General features: G+C 40.1%; 1 protein-coding gene across 1 annotated transcript; it reads left to right on the forward strand.

The window, feature by feature from the left end:
• The first annotated feature begins 12,520 nt into the window (after positions 1-12,520).
• Positions 12,521-13,324, forward strand: LOC138903798 (uncharacterized). The gene is made up of 2 exons (XM_070192365.1): positions 12,521-12,847; positions 12,944-13,324. Exons 1-2 carry the CDS (start codon positions 12,521-12,523, stop codon positions 13,322-13,324), a joined length of 708 nt encoding a protein of 235 aa, XP_070048466.1.
• Positions 13,325-24,025: the final 10,701 nt, after the last annotated feature.

A 24,025-nucleotide genomic window follows, 5' to 3' on the forward strand; every position in this document is an offset into this window, starting at 1 on the left:
ATTGGGGTGTTAGTGAAATTGGGGAAACATGTATATTCTAATGTTTGCATAAAAGGGTAGAGAACTTACCTATAGGGTTTATGTGACCTACCTGTTATTCTATCCAACCTGCCATATATGCTATTTGGTTTTTCATGTGCACTAGTAGAAACCATGCTTATAGGGAATCACACACTCACTCAACATGTTTTACTATGTTTACTGTCGTGCGTTATTAGACAACATGCCTATAGGAATCATGTGTCCACTCCTTCAATTTGTGCAACTGCTGTGTATTTACTAGATAACATGCCCGTAGGATTATAGTAACTTATGATCCTCATCTAGATATCATGTCTATAGGACATTAATTGATTAATTAGTTACTGTTATTGATGTTTCCATTGTATTGCTCGCCTAGAAAACATGCATGTTGGGATGAAGTGTTATAGAATCAGTTTCAATTGCCAACTCTTAGAAGTCCTACCTATAGGATACTGTTACTGGCCTGGAAAGTATGCCAATAAAATCAAAAGCGGATAATTTTTAAGCCTTCAAACAATTTTATTGCCTCATTGCACAAACAATTTAGAGATCATGACTATAGTATTTATAATACCAATAATCTGCAAATTCGTTGTTCCAGAACAACAGCACTTCCTGTACGCTTGAAAAATCAAAATCATATTGGAGCATGTCTATAGGACTTAAGGACTCTAATTTGTCTTAATTTTGAAATTTGTCTATTGCCTATAATATGAACTTGCTCGCTTGCATTTGTTGCTTACGTGTGGAGGCCAACTTGACCCATTTATTGTCTTTATGTGCAGTCCTACATGTTTTGAATGTCGCTTAGATTTATCATTTTTGAGCAGCCTAAGTAAAGTCTAGAACCATCCAAATAGTAGGTCCAAAGCCTCCTGGGCCATAGGCATGGGATGTGTAGTGCACTTGCAGGGTACGATTTAGAATTGAATTAGAGCGCTTTTAAGTAAGCAACTTTAACATAGTAATTGGGTAGCATGAGATGATAGTCTGTGCCTACTGAATAATATGAGCAACCCCTATCTTAAGGGAGTTGCGAGGTATTATTTATGTTGCACGGGGTGATATTTTAGGCTAAAAAAACATAGGACCACCCCCCCTTTATATATATTTGATATCTACATATAGTCGTTTAAACATGGTAGTAGTGTCCTTGTAGTCCTTTAGATTTTTACCAATTATGTTCTAATGAACTCTGGCCTTTATATACTCTTTGTTTATTTGATCACCTAGTCTAATTACATAATTCACATAGTTCTAAGTTTGGACGGGACCCACAGTTGTGGACCTCGAAGAGTGCCTAACACCTTCTCTTTGAAGTAATTTGAGCCCTTACTTGATCTTTGGTGACGTTGACTAGTCAAACAGAGTTATTTGCACAATAGGTGCCCTAACGCACCTTAAAATCGTTAGATGGCGACTCTTATATTTTCATACCTATCTTCCATTTAAAAGAGTTGTCACATGTCAAAACCCCGCTTTCGCGAAGAAGAAAAAGGGGGCGCGACAGCATGCCGACTCTGCTGGGGATACACTTAGGCTCTTACCATAATGAGCTTGACTTACGTGGATTACTTTCTTTATTACATGCATTCCCCTTCTTCATCTTTATTTGTTTAAATTTTCTATTACATACATATCCATTCCCCTATTCACCTTTATTTGTTTAAATTTGTTATGACATGCATATCTCTTCCCCGTTCACCTTTATTTGTTTAAATTTGTTATGACATACACATCCCTTTCCCGTTCACCTTTATTTGCTATGACCACTCTTCATTTCATCTTGTCTAGACTGCCATATCATGCCTCTCCCATCCCTATTCCCATATCTGCTTTATTACATTCTTGCATATTTTCCACGAACTAAACTAACTCTTTCCTTCTGTCTTTCCTTTCTATATTTTCTATGTTTACCTTACTATTGTATTTACAGCTTTTACATATTTATCATGAAAATACTTGACAAAGTGTTATTTCTGCATAAAGCATGCTCCACATCATACTCCACTCGTGCCAATTATCAACATAGCGGCGCTTGATGAGTGTCCGCGCACTTCCAAAATTACCTTTTTTAAATCGAAAAGGATTATTTGCGGTAGACTAGTCGATCAGCAGTGCAATCGAAGGTCCCGTGCCTTTCCCTCTCAAGTTGTCCACTTGGGAGTACCACTCTAAGCCATTCTAGAAACCTTACTCCAATATCAAATGTACATGCATCATCTTAAACCTAGTACGGGTTAGAACGTTGTTAACATAATAGCCCGCTAAGATAAGCCTTGTCCAAAGTCCGACGGGATTTTTACAATCCCAATGGACACTACCATGTTATGTGCATTACTTGGAGAAAATTTGCCAATATGTTTGTGAGAAAGCACGGGAGAAAATATGTATGATATTAGATGATAAATACAATACAAGAGGTCCCTATTTATAGCTATACACTACAAGGAGATATTACTCCTCTTCCAATGTGGGACAAGACTACACTATACATATCTGTAAACTAACACTCCCCCTCAAGCCGGTGCATACACATCATATGTACCGAGCTTGTTACACATGTAACTAATACGAGAACCAGTAAGAGACTTAGTGAAAATATCTACTAGTTGATCATTCGACTTTACAAAGTTTGTAACAATATCTCCCGAAAGTATTTTTTTCTCTGACAAAGTGACAGTCGATCTCAATGTGTTTAGTTCTCTCATGTAACACCGGATTTCACGCAATATGAAGATCAACTTGGTTATCACACACTAGTTCCATCTTGCTGATTTCTCTGAACTTTAACTCCTTGAGCAACTGCTTGACCCAAACTAACTCACACGTCGCCTTAGCCATGGCCCGATATTTGGCTTGGGCGCTAGATCGAGCAACTACATTCTGTTTCTTGCTATTTCACGAGAACAAATTACCTCCTACTAGAACACAATATCCAGATGTAGAACTTCTATCAAAAGGTGATCCTGCCCAATCAGCATCTGTGTACCCAACAATCTGCTCGTGGCCTTGATCCTCGAATAGTAATCCTTTTTCTGGAGCTAACTTTGTATACCGAAGAATGCGAACAACTACTTCCCATTGACTATCACAGGGAGAATCCATAAACTGACTTACAACACTCACCGGAAAAGAAATGTCATGTCTAGTCACTGTGAGATAATTCAATTTGCCAACCAACCTCCTATATCTCGTAGGGTCTCTAAGAGGCTCCCCCTATCCAGGCAGAAGCTTAGCATTCGGGTCCATAGGAGAGTCAATATGTCTGCAACTCATCATTACAGTCTCCTCAAGAATGTCTAAGGCATACATCCGCTGTGAAATAACAATACCTGAGCTAGACTGAGCGACCTCTATACCTAGAAAATACTTCAATCTGCCCAGATCCTTAGGCTGGAAGTGCTGAAAGAGATGTTGCCTCAGATTAGTAATACCATCCTGATCATTACCAGTAATAACAATATCATCAACATAAACCATTAGATAAATACACAGATTAGGAGCAGAATGCCGATAAAACACAGAGTGATCAACCTCACTACGAGTCATGCCGAACTCCTGAATAATTGGGCTGAACTTACCAAACCAAGCTCGAGGGGACTGTTTCAAACCATATAGTGACATGCGCAATCTGCACACACAACCATTAAACTCCCCCTGAGCAACAAAATTAGGTGGTTGCTCCATATAAACTTCTTCCTCGAGACCACCGTGGAGAAAACCATTTTTAAAGCCTCACCTGCAGACTTAGGGATAGAAACAGTGGACAAAGAAGATATAAAAGCATAATGAGGTGACGACAGACGATGATAACTTAAACCGACATAGTGGGAATTAGGATTATGTGTGGATCGTACACCTTTGCGGAGTGTAATTGGTTGACTAAGAGGAGACAAGTCTGTAGTAGATGCAGAATCTGATGCGGGGCGTGAAACACCTGGGCCTAATGCTGGATGTGGATGACAATGATAAGTCAAGAGTGGTGGAGCTGCAGAAGGTTGAACTGGATTACGCGGAGGAACTGGAGCTATAGGTAGTGGAGCTACAACCGGAGCTGTAAGTGGTAGAGCTGGAGCTATAGGTGGTGGAGCTACAACTGGAGCTGTAGGTGGTGGAGTTGGAGTGACTGAATCTCCAAAAGATGAAACTGGTAGTACCTCAAAAATATCTAAGTGATGACCTGAACCTGTGAAGTATGATTTGTTTCAAAGAAGGTAACATCAGCGGACATAAGGTACCGCTGGAGGTCAGGAGGGTAGCATTGATACCCCTTTTGTGTTCTCAAGAAACCCAGAAATACGCACTTAAGAGCACGAGGAGCTAACTTATCTGTTCCTGGAGTAAGGTTATGGACAAAATAAGTGCTTCAAAAGATACGGGGTGGAAGAGAGAACAAAGGTAAGTGGGGAAACATAAAAGAGAATGGAACTTGGTTCTGGATAGCTGAAGATGGCATACGATTAATAAGATAGCAAGATGTAAGAATAGCATCCCTCCAAAAACACAACGGAGCATGAGTAGGGTACGAGCAATTTCAATAAGATGTCTCTTCTTTCTTTCAGCTACCCAATTTTGTTGAGATATCTACGGAGAAGATGTTTGATGAATAATCCCATGAGATTTCATAAACTGCTGAAATGGGGAAGACAAATACTCTCGGGCATTATCACTATGAAATGTGCGCATAGAAACCCAAAATTGGTTTTGAATTTCAGCGTGGAAGGTCTGGAAAATAGAAAACAACTCAGATCGATTTTTGATATTTTATCAAAAATATCCAAGTGCACCTGGAATAATCATCAATGAAACTGACAAAGTAGTGGAATCCCAAGGTGGAACTGACCCGACTAGGACCACAAACATCTGAATGGACTAAAGTAAAAGGTGACTCTGCTCAATTATCTAGACGCCGAGGGAAATGGGAGCGGGTATGCTTATCGAGCCTACATGACTCAAACTCTAGAGCTGATAAGTGAGATAAACCAGATACCATTTTCTGAACTTTTGACAAACTGGGATGTCCCAACCGTTTATGTAATAAATCTGGTGAATCAGTAACAGGATAAATTGTAGAAGGAAGACAAGATGTGAGTCCATGTGATTTATCAAGTATAAGGTAATAAAGTCCGTTTGATTCACGCTCGGCACTAATGATCCGCCCCGTACTGCGTTCCTGTATAAAAACATGGTCATCAAGAAATAAAATAGCGCATTTAAGTGATTTGGCTAAGCGACTAACAGCTATGAGATTAAAAGGACTATTGGGAACATAAAGGACTGAAACTAGAGGTAAGGAAGGAAGTGAGCTTGCTTGACCTATTGCAGTTGCCATGGTTTGAGACCCATTGGCCATTGTGACTTTTGGAAGAGATTGAGAATACGAAATAGTAGTGAAAGGAGATTTGTTACAATAAATATGATCTGATGCACTTGAATCAATAACCCAAGACTCAGAGGATGAAGATTGGGAGAAACAAGTCACGCTATTACCTATTTGAACAACATAAGCTATCTCAGAAGATATTTGCTTACATGCTTTATAGTGAAGGAACTCAATATAATCTACTAAAGAAACCATCAGACTATTCAAAGCATCGGTTCCCATGTCTCCACAATCTGTAGTAGTAGGGTTAACTTGAAATAGTGGAAATAAGTAACTCCTGTGAGAAAACTGAAGAAATAGCTTGAAAAACACTGTTCACAGCACGGAAACAGAACATTGTTCTGCGCTGGAATAACTGTTCACGCCGGAAACACTATAGCTCGCCGAAAATTCCAAAGTTGTCGGAATTTGTCATAACCAGGATGGAAAGGTAACTGTTCACGCCGAAAAAATATAAAAGTGGTCGGAATTTGATTTGAATTAGATGGGTAGGCTCGAAATTGTGAGGAGAGCACACTTTCCTGAAGAAGCTTCGCAAAAACATGGCCGGAAAGTGGTTGGAACCCTCGCAAGAAAAGTTGTTGTTGCCGGCGCGTGGAGGAGCATGGCGGCTTTTCTACCGGATAAAATTTTAGGGGTTGGTAGTCGAAGGGTGTCTACCTCGTGGTTGTTTTGGTTTTAGCACAACACCGATAGAAAGTGACTTTAACTTATACAAGCCTTAGGTCACCGGAAAAATTGCACGATGACTAAGTTCTTTCTTCCCGGTTAACGCTGGAATGACGCACAACGATCTTTTCTCACTAATGCTCTGATACCATGTGAGAAAGCACAGGAGAAAATATGTTATTGTTATTAGATGATAAATATAATACAAGAGGTCCCTATTTATAGCTATACACTACAAGGAGATATTACTCATCTTCCAATGTGAGACAAGACTACACTATACATATCTGTAAACTAACAATATTGATCATTATTGTGTAAATGGTCGTATCTGGAGGGGGAAAGGGCTAACTTTATTTGTTTGCAGAAAATGAAGCACGATATCCCCAGGTTCAACTTGGTCCAATACATCCCACCTCTGCTACTTGACTGGTGGAAAGACATTGCGCCTTGCGATAAGAATCATGTGAGAAAAGTACTTGGTGACTTGCCGTCTTTGCTTAATATCCAACCGAATAGAGCTTTGATTGAGGCTGCTACCATGTTCTGGGATGAGAAAAGCACGGTCTTCTAATTTGGCGACATAGAAATGACTCCTGTCTTAGAAGAAATAGGAGGTTTTGCTAAATTGCCATGGGATAGTTCGGGTTTACTAGTACCAGAGAATCGCACCCCTCGCGATTTTCTAAATATGTTGGGCTTTAAGAAAATTGAAGAATTGCTTTGCTTAAAAAAATCATACATCCCTTTTGGGATTCTTTATGAGCGTTATTGGCATAGTAAGTCATACCGTCTTCATCATGAGGAAATTGGCATTACCTCCTTAGGTTGGACGCATCGCCAAGTTTATGTATTCATCATTTGCTTCTTGGGTTTGTTGATATTTCCAATGAAAGGGGGAAGTATCGACACTCGTTTAGCTATGGTTGCAAGAACTTTAATGGAAGGCATCGAGGGGCAAAGCTACAGCTGAATTGTACCGCACTCTAGATCGGTGCAAGCAGGGGTACATGCATTTTGAAGGTTGTAATCTATTACTGCAAGTCTGGCTATTGGAGCACTTTCAAAGGGGAAAATATCATCAAGAGCTTTTGCGACGGCCATTGAATGGCTACATAGCTTATCACCATCCAAAGAAAATGACATTCATCCCAGATAAGTTTGCACAACTCGGAAGTGATCTAAGTTGGGTACATTTCTTTAGCAATCTGACAGACGAGAAGGTACATTGGATGTTTGAGTGGTTTCCTAGCAGTGAGTTCATCATCAGGTCGAGGGATACTACTTATTTGGTATTGATCGAGTTGCGAGGAATTTATCCTTATGCTCATATAAGGGTAATGAGACAAGCAGGAAGAAAATAGGTCATACCTTGGGTTTCCAACATGGTCCAGTACAAGGCAGATTTCAAAGGGGACATCATTCCTTTCAAGTTCAAGGCACAACATATGTGGAACCAGAAGGTCATTGTGGAAAGAGAGACTATCGAGCCAGACAGGTACTATGCCGGTCATGTGTATTTCTATCCATCATGGTTGGTAGATAATATAACGGGAGACGTCAAGCCAGGGGTCAATTTGGAAAATAGGATCATTGATGATGATGCTGAGGCACAGGTCAAGTATAGAAGGTTTCGCAAAAGGGTTTTTGAGTCTGAAGCTAGACATTTGGAACAATATAAAGTGGACATAGAGGCAATTAATGAATGGAAGGAAATCTCCATTAAGTCCACCGGGATATTGGAATATCTAGAACAAGGATTGATGGAGCTTGAGGGAAAGATGAGAAAGAGGCTTGCGGATTGTCAAAATACGGATGGCAGTGAAGGAGGGCATCTAGCAAAGGCTTATTTATTATTGGATATGCGCGACTTGGGGAACTTGATTGATGTAGTCAAAAGAGCCAAGCACGGAGAAGGTCCTTCAGGGACCAAGTAGACTAGCAAATAATGTCCTTTATTGTTTTCTAACTTAGTTTTAGATTTCTATTGTTATAAGGCTAAATGCCATTAGTAACTTTATTATTATTGTCCATTTAGTGAATGTTTGGCTCAGTTTCACATTAATGAAATGACGTAATTATTGGCATCAATTTTCTCCAAGTCTATATGTCACTTAGGCCTACCTCGGGCACAACGAGGTCCCCAAATTAGGACGCGAATTATTACATGATTTTGCAAAACATGTTTAATATTGCAAGCATTCTTTCAATACCCCTTACTAACTTGGGTACCTTTTGCTTTTTCTTTCTTTTTGATTATTCCCACTCCCCAAGGTTGGTTCATGTATACTGGCATCGTCAGCATATCACTCTAGCTCCAGAGGTCCTCCACCTCCTCCTCCACCAAGCGATCCTAAAGGCAAAAGCATAGGGAAAGGGGAAATAGGTGATTTGAGTGGTATCAGGAAGGACAACGCCACCCTGGCAGAAAATGTCGAAACTTCGGATGGCCGAAGTACTCCGGCATAGAATGAACTAGTCTTACATCTAGAACAGTAAATCATTGAGCTACAAGGAGAACTTGAGCAGGTCAGAAACTTGGCAAACCTTACTCTCACCCTCAATGTCCTTTATATTAACCAGCAAAATCCAACTACCTAGAACCAAGCGCTACCACAAAAGACACAAAACCAAAATCCACTGCCAATTACTCTTGCACCACACCAGTACCCCACGCCTTCTCAAAACCTTAACCTCCACCAGCACTTACTCCTCAACAACACCACCATCATCCAACTCCATACCCACAAACTACCAATTGTCACACTCCCTAGAATGCACCCGTAATGGCGGCCTAGGGTCCTAAGACTCCTCTCACATACCAAACACCTTCACCTACATACAAAATGCCTCCGCCCACATACCAGCCTTCACCCCCAGATACCGACAACCTGCTACCACCTACCATGATTATAACACTCAACCAACATATTACCACTCACCACCACCTGCCCGCCAAAACTATCAAAAACCACGACCAAACTTTGACCGCAAATCGCTGAGCCTATAGACCAATTATATGAGAGATTGAAGCTTGCTGATTATGTCACTCCCATCCCTGCCATTGCTATGGAGAACTCCTCTCAGTGGATTAACTCGAACAAGACATGTACCTATCATTCAGGCATAAAGGGTCGTACAATTAATGAATGTTGCACACTGAAAGACAAGATTCAGACATTGATCGACAACAAGATCATACATGCAAAGGAGGTTTCACCAAATGTTCGTAATAATCCTCTATCAGATCACAGAGGTGGGGGAGTGAATGCGATATATACTGACGAGGAATTGGATCCGGAGGGGTCAATCGGACTCATTCGGGAGGGGGATGATCCTAAAACGTCTCCGCTCACCCTCACACCCTTTGTGGTACAAACCCAAGAACCGTTTGAAGTCGATGTAACTACACCCTTCACGGTGATGGTAGCCCCTATGCCATCTTACAAGTCTGATGTTATCCCATGGGATTAAGTTGCGAAACCAAGGAGAAAAAGAAAAGCAAAAATGGAGGAAACAGGTGCGGCGCAAGGCATTACTAGAATTGGTAGAGTTTATACACCTGAGCACCTGGGAGGAACAAGAAAAGAAGTTGCATCTAAGCCACATGTTGTTGAGACTGGCCTAGATGACCTTTAGAGAAAGGTACAAGCAAGGGAATGCTCTGTTATCGATCATCTGAACAAACTCCCGCTCAAATATCCATCTTTTCACTGCTACAAAACTTTGAGATACACAGTAATGCCCTGATGAAAGTGCTGAGCGAAGCTTATGTACCCACATACATCACTAGTGTGGAGGTGGCCAACATGGTCGTGCAGGTACTGGAAAGCCACAAAATCACCTTTCACGAGGATTAATTACCACCAGAAGGACTAAGTCATAACAGGACACTACACATCGTAGTGCAATTTGAGAATAATTCATCACCAGGGTCCTGATAGATGGGGGTTCAAGTCTCAATATATGCCCACTGACTAATCTAAAGAGGTTGGGTAAAAGCCTGCACGAGATACGGATGGGAAGTATGAATGTAAAGGTGTTTGATGGATCCCAAAGAGCCACAATCGGAGAAATCAACCTCAACCTACAAATAGGCCCGACCTGGTTTGATATTGAGTTCCAAGTACTGGATATATCTGCTACCTATAATCTATTATTAGGACGACCCTGTATACACGCCGATGGGGCAGTGGCTTCTACCCTACATCAGGCTGTGAAGTTTAAATGGAACCATCAAGAAGTGATTATCCATGGGGATGAAAGCAACCATATTTACACCAATCGGACCATTCCAGTCATCGAGAATAGGAAGAAGCTGGGTGGAGAAATATACCATCGCATTGAGCGAGTCAACGCAATTGAAAAAGGATCGATGGTGGAGTAACAAGATAGAAAGCATATTAATATAGACATGATATAAACCTGTCAAGGGTCTCGGCAAAAACCTCCAAGGGATCACCAAACCCGTACAACCGCAGTGTCATGGCACAACCTTTAGGATCGGATATGAATATACTTGGCAAGAGTACCGGGATTGGTTGTCGCCATGGCGTGGTACCTATTATCCACTGGAACAACTAGTACCACCTTTGCACCAGACATTTCATCAAGATGACATAATGTGTGGATTTGAGGAAGACGAAGCCTTAGCTAATCCCTCTACGACTAACGATGAATCCTAACAATATTCCGGCGGGGACTCCGAAAGCACACTTTGCAGGATTCAGTTTCAGATTATAGTTTCGAGGCCGATCAAAGAATTTCCTCAGATCTACTATGTGATACGTACTCCTTTTGGATTTGATGATAACGCCATCCACGCACGCTTCTATCTCTTTGTGTATTATGTTTTGGAAAATAGTTGTCATGGCTCTCATGTAGGTGGCTCCGGCATTCTTTAGACCAAATGTCATCATTTTATAACAATATACTCCCCATGGTGTGATGAAGGCCGTCTTTTCAGCATCCTCCTCATCCATCCAGATCTGATGGTACTCCGCGAAGTAATCCACAAAGGATTGGAGTTCATGTTTGGCACATTTGTCGATCAATATGTGTATATTAGGCAACGAGAAATCATCTTTGGGACTTGCCCTGTTTAAATCTTGGTAGTCAACACATACTTTGACTTTCCCATCTTTCTTTGGAACTGGCACAATGTTGGCCAACCAAGTCGGGTACTCGACCACTATACGAACCTTCGCTTTGATCTGCTTGGTGACCTCATCTTTTATCTTCAAACTCATATTTGGCTTGAATTTTCTGAGCTTCTGCTTTACCGGTGGACATGTAGGATTAGTAGGTAACTTGTGAGCTACTATGGATGTGCTCAAACCCATCATATCATCGTAGGACCATGCAAAGATATCTATATAATCTTTTAGGAATATGATGTACTCTTCTTTCTATGAAAGTGATAGATGAATGCTTATGCGTGTTTCCTTGACCAGTTCGGAATCATCTAAGTTAACTGCTTCAGTTTCGTCCAAATTTGACTTTGGCTTGTTTTCAAAATTTTCCACTTCTCTGACGATTTCCTCAGGTATCGTACCATCTTCCAGGTCTTCTGAATCACTATCCTTATTTTGCATTGTCTCATTACATGTCACAGTCACATGTTCATCGGGATAGGTAATAACAATGCTGTAAAAAGAGAAAATGTAGAGAATAATAGTAAATACAAAAATTGGCAATGCATTAATTTAAATCTTTAAAATGTTAACAAATGTGGCTCGATGACTCGAGCAATTATTTCAAAGAAAAATACTGAAAATGTCTCAAATGCTTAAAAATAATTGATGCTAATCTACCAAGTTACCCAGGAACTCGACGGGCCCGGGATGGTGCAGCAGTCCAATTTTTGAGAACAACTCCTTTCCCCACAGTCTAAATGGTAAGGTCTTCCTCCTCATCCTCCTCCTCAACTATCACACTACAATCCATATCTTCTTCATCCAGAAACAGTTTACTCAGTTAGACCCATCAAAAGTCAAAGCAATCCAAGACTTGCCACCTCCGAAGAATAAGAAAGATGTGATCAGCTTTTTAGGGCGTCTTAATTACATCAGTTGCTTCAAAGCACAATCAATAGTGATATGTGAGCCGATCTTCAAAATGCCGAGGAAATATGCTGCAACAAGTTGGACTGAAGAATGCCAGAAAGCCTTCGACAAAATCAAGGAGTATTTATAAAAACCGCCCGTTCTGGTCCCACCAGAGCCAAGAAGACCATTGCTGCTTTATTTGTCTGTACTGGATAGAGATTTCGATTGTATTTTGGGACAACATGATGAAACTGGAATAAAGGAGCATGCAATATACTATCTGATCAAGAAATTCACACCCTACGAAGCCCGATACTCTTTGCCAGAACTGACATGGATAGCTCAGAAGTTGAGGCATTATTTCTGTGCATACACTACATATCTCATATCGAGGATGGATCCACTGAAATATATCTTTCAGAAGCCCATGCCTACGGGTAAGTTAGCAAAGTGGAAAATATTGCTGAGCAAGTTTGACATCGTCTATGTAACTCAGAAGGCAGTCAAAGGACAAGCATTGGCAGATCATCTAGTAGAAAATCTCGTAGACGGAAAATACGGACCATTGAAAATATATTTTCTCGACGAGGAGGAGTCGTTCGTGGGAGAAGATATCACTGAAGCATATGATGGTTGGAGAGTGTTCTTCGACGGAGCGGCAAACTTCAAAGGAGTAGGTATAAGAGCTGTTTTGGTATCAGAAACCGTCCAACATTATCCGGTATCTGCAAAACTCAGGTTTCTATGCACCAACAATATGGCAGAATATGAGGCTTACATCTTGGGACTCTGGTTGGCCATTGACATGAATGTTTAGGAGTTGTTAGTAATTGGAGATTCTGATCTGTTGGTGCATCAAGTTTTAGGAGAATGGGCTACAAAAAATACCAAAATATTTCCATATTTGCACTGTGTACAAGAGCTGATCAAATGGTTCACAAAGATAGAATTCAAACATGTTCCGAGAATTCAAAATGAGTTCGTAGATGAATTGGCCACTCTATCATCCATGATACAACACCCAGACAAGAACTTCATCTATCTTGTCCCAATAGGAAATCATAAACAGCCAGCTTGTTGTGCTCATGTTGAAGAAGAGAGCGATGGAAATCCGTGGTTCCATGACATCAAGGAATATCTGGAAAAAGGAGAATATCCAAAGCACTCTACCCGTACTCAGAAGTGCACGCTTCGATAATTAGCCAACTATTTATTTCAAAGCGAAGGAATTCTGTATAGAAGAACTCCTGACTTGGGGTTACTACGGTGTGTCAATACAAAGGAAGCATCCAGATTGCTCGAGGAAATACATGCCGGAACTTGCAGACCGCACATAAATGGCTTCGTCTTAGTCAAGAAAATACTAAGAGCAGGGTATTTTTGGATGACTATTGAAACAGACTGCATCAAGTAGAAATATCACCAATGCCAGATACATGCTGATATGATATGAGTGCCACCCAATGAACTCAATGCAACAAGTGCACCCTAGCCTTTCTCCGCTAGGGGCATGTATGTCATCGGTCCAATCGAACCCGCTGCTTCAAATAGGCATAGGTTCATTCTAGTAACCATAGACTATTTCACAAAATGGGTCGAAGCCACATCTTACAACGAGATCACATTGATTGTCGGTTCGGAGTGCCAGAGTCAATCATCACCGACAATGTCGCCAATCTCAACAGTGATCTAATGAAGGCCATGCGTGGAAATTTCAAGATCAAGCATAAGAATTCCACAGCATACAGGTTGCAAATGAACGGAGCTGTAGAAGACACCAACAAAAACATCAAGAAGATACTGAGGAAAATGGTAGATAATTACAAACAATGGCACGAGAAGCTGCCATTTTCTCTGCTCGGGTATTGTACCACGGTTTGCATATCAACTGGGGTAACTCCCTACCTATTGCTTTACGGTACTGAAGTGCTTATTCCTGTCAAGGCAGAAATCCCTTCTTTAAGAATTATACAAGAGGTTGAGCTCAGCGATGCAGAATGGCTACAGAGCCACTACGAACAACTAGCTCTCATTGATGGTAAAAGAATGAATGCGGTGTGTCACGGTCAACTCTATCAGAATAGGATGGCAAAAGCCTTCAACAAAAGGGTTAGACCGAGGCAATTGTTGCTAAAACAAATCTTCCCACATCAAGTTGAAGCCAAAGGGACGTTTTCACCCAATTGGTAGGGTCCCTATATGGTTCATCGGGTACTAACAGGAGGAGCACTTATACTTGCCGAAATGGACGGAGAGATTTGGCCAAAACCGATCAACTCAAACGCAGTCAAAAGATGCTATGTTTAGGATTGTTCGCACTTCTTCACTTGATGTAACTGAACTACGCTTGACCTGATTCCAATTTAAAAGGGGATATGTAGGCAGCCCTATGGGTTCGGTCGCATCTTAATAAAATCTTTATTTTCCCAAGGTCAGAAACTATGGGCAAGATCGCAAGTTCAGCCAACTTCGTCGTGTATGGAACAACCAAAAAGTATTGTCAGAAGTATGCATTTAAACTGGGAGAGAATATTTCGGAGGACCCTCAAAATTCTAAAACAAAAAGAGGTTGCAATGTCTCTAAATGTGTCACAGTCACCGGCTCATCTAAACTATTTGATCTTACATAATTTTGCAAATAATTTGACAAATTCATACATATTTTTCAAAAACTTTGTTTCTATAACAGCCGGATGCTACCCAGGATAACTCAAACAGGACTGCAAGACAAGAGTGAAGGCAAAGCAAGGAGTCAAGAGCACGAACCAACCTTTCCCCCGCAAAAATCATAATTTTTCTTTGAATGCAGGCACAACGTACACAACAGGAATATTCACAAATATATACACACAACAAAATCACTATCTTCATAACAACAAGGTTACCAAACGCAACACATCAAGCTAAGAAATACTTCACCCTCTAACAACTATCCTTTGCTTTTCTCGCATAAGGCTAAGCATTGCCTTTCCTTGCATGAGACTAAGCATTGTCTCCTCTTCTTGCATGAGGCTAAGCATTGCCTCCATAATTGCATGAGGCTAAGCATTGCCTCCATCATTGCATAAGGCTAAGCACTACCTGCATGAGAATAAGCATTATCTCCTCTTCTTGCATGAGGCTAAGCATTGACTCCGAAATTGCATAAGGCTAAGCATTGCCTGCATGAGACTAAGCATTGTCTCCTTTCCTTGCATGAGGCTAACCATTGCCTATGAAATTGCATAAGTCTAAGCACTGCCTTTCTTTGCATGAGACTAAACATTGCCTCCCTCTCTTGTATGAGGCTAGTCATTGCCTCTGTAATTGCATAAGACTAAGCACTGTCTTTCCTTGCATGAGACTAAGCATTGTTTCCCTTATTTGCATAAGGCTAAGTAATATCTATCTTCCTGGCATAAGGCTAAGCAATGCCTTTCCTTGCATAAGGCTAAGCCCTGCCTTTCCCCGCATGAGACTAAGCGTTGTCTCTGTTTCCTGTATAAGGCTAAACATTGCCTTTCTTTGCATTGGACTAAATATTGTCTCCACTACACTGCATAAGGCTAAGAACTGCCTTTCCTTGCGTGAGACTAAGCGATGTCTCCATCCTTGGCATAAGGCTAAGCACTGTTGTTTCTTGCATGAGACTAAGTATTGTATCCCTTCTTCATATCGGGCTAAGCACTGCCCTCATCTCATATAAGACTAAGCCTTGCCTTGTCTCATCCTCGCATATAACCAAGCATCACTTGTTTCTTTTATCAAATGATCGATACTGCCATATCCTTGTATTTCATTGGCTGAAACATCGCCATTTTGTCCAAAGGCATCATAGTCTGAAGGTATCATCCTCATAGCCGGAAGACATCATTCCATGGCCTGAGGATCTCTCAAAACTGTGCATCATTATTCAAAGGCGTCATAGTCCAGAGGCACCATCCTCCTAGCCCGAGGATACCATTTCATAGCCTGCGAATCCCTTATCATACGCTTCATGGCCCAGGACATCATATTCTAAGGATATCATCCTCATCGTCCAAAGACAACCTTCATGGTCCAAAGGGAATTTGCATCACGTTTCAATTTTTGCAATATCCCATATATATATTCGCATGGACCGTGTTTTAAGTTTTGCAGGTAATCTAAGAGGTAACCGTTCTTCAAACAGGAGCAATCTTCGCTCCGGTTTCCGTTTTTAATGTTCACATCCTTCAATATCTTCACACGTAATAGATTACCAGTAATTCCTTGCCTTTTACTCTTTGACCATTCAGATATCTGCCTCATGACATATCTGCGACATTTCAAATTCTCATCCATGACTCCGCATAAATTCATCTGATATTATCCTATCCAAAAGAACCCTTTCCGAAACATACGACCATTCCTATAACAACTCCATCGGTTTCGTTCACCGTTGAATCCATAACTACACACGACCTGATTCCTGTAATACCAGGGATATGTAGGCTACTCAGGAACCAGGGTTCGACCTTCATTTTTCAAATCACATCATTCCCCGCTCAATTCGGCCAAAATCGGTCATCATTTTCTTTACCCGATAACTCTTTCATCATTCCCGGGTAAAGAGGGGAAGTTGTTGATACCCAATTTTGCCCTCATATTTTTCAAATAAGTATATATACTTTCAAAATATCATTTTGCGTCATTACTTAATTTACAAGATTTATACAAGCATTTTATATAATTTTTATTATAATTTTAAAGCTTTAAAAATATATTTTTTCTTGCATTTAAATTACTTGAATATTTACTAATTATTCCCTTAAATTATTTGCAATAGTGTAATCATACAAGTTTGTTATTTTACACTTACATACATGTCTTAAAATATTTTACATTGTTTCATATAATTATATCTATATTTTAGTTATTTATGTAATTTTGCAATAATAGCCTTTATGTTATGCATAATTACAATTATTACATTATTCATACTAAAATAGAATTTTTTATGTTTTATAAATGTTAATTTATTATTTTCAGTCATTTTATTGCATAAGTAATATTTAATTAATTATTTTTATTAAAATAATTTCGTGTATTTAACTCCTAGCCCAATTTTAGGCTAATCCCATCAATCTCCATTTTCCCATTCCCTAACCCTATATCCCATCACCTTAACCCTAACCCCATTTTCCCATTCCCACCGCCTTTGAACCTCTCAATCTCCCCCCTTCTTTCTGAGAAACCCTAATCGCCGCCATTCACCAATCCCTCTCCTAATCCCGTTAACAATGGGATTCACCCATTATTTACTTACCATACTTGTGTTCCTTCGCTACTGGTTGCTTCTTTATGGTATTACTTAGTATTTTCCCCATTTTTGGCAAATATCAATCTCCAAATCAAGGGAGATCAGCTTCACCCTTTAGTATTTGAACGATATTTTATCCATATGCATCATGGCAAGGTCGTACAGGTTCGAGATAGTGAGATTTTTGATAATTTTTTGGTTCTCCATCATGAACTAGGGTTTACCTAATTTTTCTCCTAATCCGATTAAATTGATTATGAATGTTATTATTTCCTTATTTATGTTTGATTTTACATTGTTTCCTTGTTTGATTGCTTGATTTCTACTACGATAAAAACCCCTCCCCAATTCCCCTCTAGAGGACCGAAAAGTTTTCACGACTATTGCACTCAATATATTTTCCTCACTCATTCATCTTCACTGAAACACTTGGCTCTTTGGCCAGCTAAAAGCCAAGGTCATAATATTATCAACCTCCTCCGGTGCAAGCACGGCTCGGGGCCCTAACGAGTCTCTTGTGAACTCTGAAGCATCGGAGATTTGGGGTTCTTGCTACCAATATTCTAAAATCTTTATTCTTTTGCTCCTTCAATTTTACTACTGGTTAGTGCCTTTAACTCTTGCAATGTTCAGTTTTTTTCCTTCTATATATCTCTGTGTGTTCTATGATGTTTAAAATTTAGTGAGCATGATTTAGTTCCTTTGTTAGTAGTGAATCCTTGGTACTGCACTGCTATGATACTCCCATGTCATTCTGTATTCTTTAATAGTTGAATGCATTTTAGTACATGTGATAGATTCCAATTTGTTCTTAGTTTGCATTTGGATAATATGTGTTCTTCACTATATCCTGCACTTCTATGTTGAATTTTCTTGTTTTCCTCTGGAATCAGTTCCATACCTCTATATTTTGCTTAGTATCTGAACATGTTTGAGTTTTACGTTTCAATGTATGCCTATTGTAGATGTTCCTTTAATGAAACTCACTACCAGTTGTTAGTTATAGAATCCTTTGCATGCCTTTCTTTGGATACTATGCTAAAACTCTTATGAGACCATTCCTTTGCTTTGAATGAATTACCGAGTCTTGTGTTTAATCGACTGTTCTCTGCAAACTGGTCACAACTATATGGATCTCATACTATCTTAAAATCTGGCCTAAACATGTTTCTTTGCTATCTGTAATCCTGATCTTTAGCATCATCTAAGACTTTAGGGTAAACTGACATGTTAATGTGTAGCTAATCTGCCTTTCACATGCCATAAGTTTCTGTAAAGCCTTTGAACTATGATCTATCCCCACCATGTTAAGTTTCATGCTATTGACCAAGCTATACTACTAGTATGTTCATATGCTGTTTGTGACCTTATTAGAACTGTCATGCTACAACTTTCATTGTACTAGATAGACATTTGAAATCATGTAGGTTAGTGCCCTATTCTGGACTTGTTTAGCATTGTGCACTCTGATATGTTTAACTTATAACCTCAGAAAACCTGATTCCCCTAACTCTCTCAATATGTTCTTTTGCTCAATATAATATCTCCTACTAATTGATCGAATCTGGAATGTCAGTATTGTTATATCAAGTTGCCATAAGGAATCTAAGCCTTATTTATCCTCTTAACTTGTATGTCTTTTATTTAATCAATCCTGCTATGTCTGCTTCTAAAATACAAAATGCATTTCTTCAAATTCTATCACTTATTTGTTGTTAGTAGGTAAAGAATGTTATACATAATTGCTATGTGCATTTGTCAAATCGTCAACTCCCAATTGTTGGGTAAGTAAGACTATATCTGGGTTCTAACATGGTTCCAAAACCTGGACTCAGGCTGTATAATTGATACCCTCCAATTGTTTGTGCTGAATTCACATCTGGGCTTGCTATTCGTAGAAGGTTGAGCTTGCGGAAGGCCCATGCAGTGCTAGGTCTTCTTAATTTTTCTTTCGGGGCATGCTCTTGGGCCTGGAATTTTCTCGTGTATAGTATTTACTTATGTTCATTATTAGGCCTGTAATAATTTATAAATAAACAATTAGGGTGTTAGTGAAATTGGGGAAACGGGTATATTCTAATGTTTGCATAAAAAGGTAGAGAACATGCCTCTAGGGTTTATGTGACCTACCTGTTATTCTATCCAACCTGCCATATATGCTATTTGGTTTTTCATGTGCACTAGTAGAAACCATGCTTATAGGGAATCACACACTCACTCAACATGTTTAACTATGTTTACTGTCGTGCGTTATTAGACAACATGCCTATAGGAATCAGGTGTCCACTCCTTCAGTTTGTGGAACTGCGGTGTATTTACTAGATAACATGCCCGTATGATTATAGTAACTTATGATCCTCATCTAGATATGATGTCTATAGGACTTTAATTGATTAATTAGCTAATGTTATTGTTGTTTCCATTATATTGCTCGCCTAGAAACCATGCCTATAGGGATAAAGTGTTATAGAATCAGTTTCGACTGCCAATGCTTAGAAATCTTGCCTATAGGACACTGTAACTCGCCTGGAAAGTATTCAAATAAAATCAAACACAGATAATTTTTATCCTTTTAAACGATTTTATTGCCTCATTGCACAAACAATTTAGAGATCATGCCTATAGGATTTCTAATACCTATAATCTGCAAATTTGTTCTTCCAGAACAACAGCACTGCCTGTACGCTTGAAAAATCAAAATCACATAGGAGCATGTCTATAGGACTTTAGGACTATAATTCATCTTAATTCTGAAATTTGTCTACCGCCAATAATATGAACTTGCTCGCGTGCATTTGTTGCTTACGTGTGGAGGCCAACTTGAGCCATTTATTGTCTTTATGTGAAGTCCTACATGTTTTGAATGCCGCTTAGATTTATCATTTTTGAGCAGCCTAAGTAAAGTCTAGAACCATCCAAATAGTATGTGCAAAGACTCCTGGGCCATAGGCATAGGACGAGTAGTACATGAGCCGGGTACGATTTAGAATTGAATTAGAGCGCTTTTAAGTAAACAACTTTAACATAGTAATTGGGTAGCAGAAGATGATAGTCTGTGCCAGCTGAATAATATGAGAAACCCCTATCTTAAGGGAGTTGCGAAGTATTATTTATATTGCACGGGGTGATCCTTTGGGCTAAAAAACGTAGGACCATCCCCCCTCCTTTTTTATATATTTGATATCTACATTTAGTCATTTAACTTTGTAGTTGTGTCCTTGTAGTTGTGTCCTTGTAGTCCTTTAGATTTTTACCAATTGTGTTCTAATGAACTCTGGCCTTTATATACTTCTAATTACATAATCCACATAGTTCTAAGTTTGGCCGGGACCCACAGTTGTGGACCTCGAAGAGTACCTAACACCTTCTCTTTGAGGTAATTTGAGCCCTTACCCGATCTTTGATGACGTTGACTAGTCAAACAGAGTTAGTTTCACAATAGGTGCCCTAACGCACCTTAAAAGTGTTAGGTGGGGACTCTCTTCTCTTTTAATTCCTATCTTCCATTTAAAAGAGTTGTCACACGTCGAAACCCCGCTTTCGCAAAGAAGAAAAAGGGGGCACGACAATTGTGTGTCATGGAAAAAGGTTATTGTCGATCTTTGGAAGGATATTGGCTCAGTATGATATGATCAGAATTGGTGTGAAGTGCCTCGTAGCTTGTAGTGTAATGTGAGCAGGATGTCTCTCGAGGTGCGAGGCATTATCGCGCCTTAGTTGTGTTTGGGTTTCGTATCATGCGACGCTATCCGTCTCCCCGATATTTGTATTATGCACTTGGCGTGCTTTTGGTTGATATTCGGGTATATAATGTTTGGATCGGGTTGCACGCTGCAACAGTGAAATGTTGAGTACGGTTGCGTATATTTATTTATGTGTATTTTGTTTCTCATTCTCTGAGGAAAGTTTATAGCGTCTGTTCGAGCATTTTATTCCTTACACATGCTAGGAAGTTCCATTCCAGAGTTTGTTTTCCTTATGTATCGCATTCAATTTTGTAGCTTGTTGGCGCATTGTTGGCGTCATACGAGATCTTGGTCAGTGTATGAGGTGGCTTATTGCCTATGTAGCTTATACTGGGTGAGACGAGACTATTTGACCAAAAAATCAGTGCCATCAGATTTATATAAGGTATATTAAAGAACAAATATTGCTATTTAGTTCAAAATGAGGTATTGGTCCTTGTCAGTAGGATAGACTCCATGTTTTGTTAATTCGGCGAGTGGTTATGAGTTTCTACGCATCTCCTTCGTTGTGGCAGTATTTCAAGTATTGGAGCAGGGCTTATATATGTTATGGGGTGCATTATGGGCTACAGATTCACGAAAATTTAAAGCTATTGGGGTCGGAGGATGTTATTATGGACAACCGACTTATGTAGTGCATGGGGTGATTTCAGCATAAGTGCACAATCATGTTTTGGTACAGTGCGTGGTGATTGGTACAATGTTCGTGTGTTAGATTCAGGTCTTGTAAAGGAATTCAGAAGTGGGAACTTGGTTTTTCTAAAGCTTGTTAACTTAGGTTATAGGGAGAGTTTTCAGTTTAGCTCGAGCTAATTTGGGTCTCTATCAGTGTTATTTACATACTCCTATCTAATTTGTATTCTAGACAGATGTTGCATTTATCATATTTCCTAGTTGATGCTCATGCACTTGTGACACCTGGTTTTGGGGGTTCTTTCAAGTTATTTATTTATCGTGGTTCGTGCAGTTACTTTCAATTACTCCGTAAATTTTATTTTACACTGCCAGGCAAGCCAACGGTGATTTACCAATTTAATTACCCGTCTTATGACCCATGGCGAATTTTGGGTCGTGACACTTAGCATCACCGTGCTGAACTGTGTCCTTAAGGACAAGCAGATGGGGATCATCATATTGACGCTCCCTGATACAATCGTAAAGAGAAGACCGAGAGACTATACAAGCCAACACTCGACTCGACTTAGAAATATCCAATCTAACAAACTGTTTAGCTAAGGCCGGAACATCCAATGCCAATGGTCTCTCTGCTGCAAGTAGATATGCTAAGCTCCCCGAACTCTCCGCCCGGCAACTCAAGGCATCGGCCACTACATTGGCCTTTCCAAGATAGTACAAAATGGTGATATCATGATCTTTAAGCAGCTCCAACCACCTCCGCTGACGTAAGTTAAGATCCTTCTGTTTGAACAGATGCTGCAAGATCTGGTGATCGATGTAGATCTCACAAGGGACATCATACAAATAGTATCGCCAAATCTTCAAGGCATGAACAATAGATGCTAACTCAAGGTCGTGGACAAGATAGTTCTTTTGATGCACCTTCAGCTATCTGGACGCGTAGGAAATTAACCTACCATCCTGCATCAACACCGCGTCGAGACCAATCCACGATGCATCACAATATACAGTATATGATCCTGAACCTGTAGGCAATACTAATACTGGGGCTGTAGTTAAAGCTGTCTTGAGCTTCTGAAAGCTCTCCTCACACTCCCCTGTCCACCTGAACGAAGCACCCTTCTAGGTCAGCCTGGTCACAGGTGCTGCAATAGATGAGAAACCCTCTATAAATCGACGGTAATACAATGCCAAACCAAGAAAACTCGGGATCTCCATAGCTGAGGATGGTTTGGGCTAACTCTGCACTACTTCAATCTTCTTCGGATCCACCTGGATCCCATCACTCGATACTACATTACCCAAGAACGCCACTGAGTCTTGCAAAAACTCATACTTTGAAAATTTTGCATATAACTTCATTTCTCTCAAGGTCTGAAGCGCAGTCCTCAGGTGCAGCTCATGATCCTCCCGAGTCCGGTAGTACACTAGAATGTCGTCAATAAACACAATGACGAATGAGTCAAGATAGGGTCAGAACACACTATGCATCATGTGCATAAATGTTGTTGGGGTGTTGGTCAGCCCAAATGATATCACGAGAATTTCGTAGTGACCATACCGAGTCCTAAAAGCAGTCTTCGGGATATCTGGCTCTCGAATCTTCAACTAAGGATAACCTGAGCGTAAGTCAATCTTGGAAAACACTCTGGCACCCTGTAACTGATCAAATAGACCATCAATACAAGCTAATAGATACATGTTCTTTACTGTGACTTTGTTCAACTGGCGGTAATCAATACCCATCCGCATAAAACCATCCTTCTTCTTCACAAATAATATTGGAGCACCCCAAGGTGACATACTAGGCCGAATGAATCCCTTATCAAGCAACTCCTGTAACTTCTCCTTCAACTCCTTCAACTCAGGAGGAGCGATATGATATGGAGGAATAGAGATGGGCTGAGTGCCCGGCAACAACTCAATGCCAAAGTCAATATCTCTGTCGGGCGGCATGCCAGGAAGATCAGCTAGAAAAACATCCGAAAAGTCCCTCACTACTGGAACTAACTCTACTGTATGGGTATCAATAGTGACATCTCTTACATAAGCTAGATACGCGCCACACCCCTTCTCAACCATTCGTTGAGCTTTAAGAAATGAAATAACTCTGCTGGGAGTATACTCTAGTGCACCTCTCCACTCTAATTGTGATAACCAGTCCATGCCCAAAATAACATCAAAGTCTACCATACTGAGCAATAATAAATCGGCTCTGGTCTCAAAACCATTAAGAACAACCAAACACGACTGA

The sequence above is a fragment of the Nicotiana tomentosiformis genome, unplaced genomic scaffold, assembly GCF_000390325.3.
Source record: "Nicotiana tomentosiformis unplaced genomic scaffold, ASM39032v3 Un00003, whole genome shotgun sequence".
Taxonomy (NCBI): Eukaryota; Viridiplantae; Streptophyta; class Magnoliopsida; order Solanales; family Solanaceae; genus Nicotiana; species Nicotiana tomentosiformis.

Excerpts from the sequence above, each read along its gene's own strand:
- LOC138903798 (XM_070192365.1), top strand. The coding sequence starts at position 12,521 with ATGGATCCACTGAAATATATCTTTCAGAAGCCCATGCCTACGGGTAAG. Across the intron at positions 12,848-12,943 it reads AAACCGTCCAACATTATCCG|GAGTTGTTAGTAATTGGAGA; the intron begins GTATCTGCAAAA and ends ATGAATGTTTAG.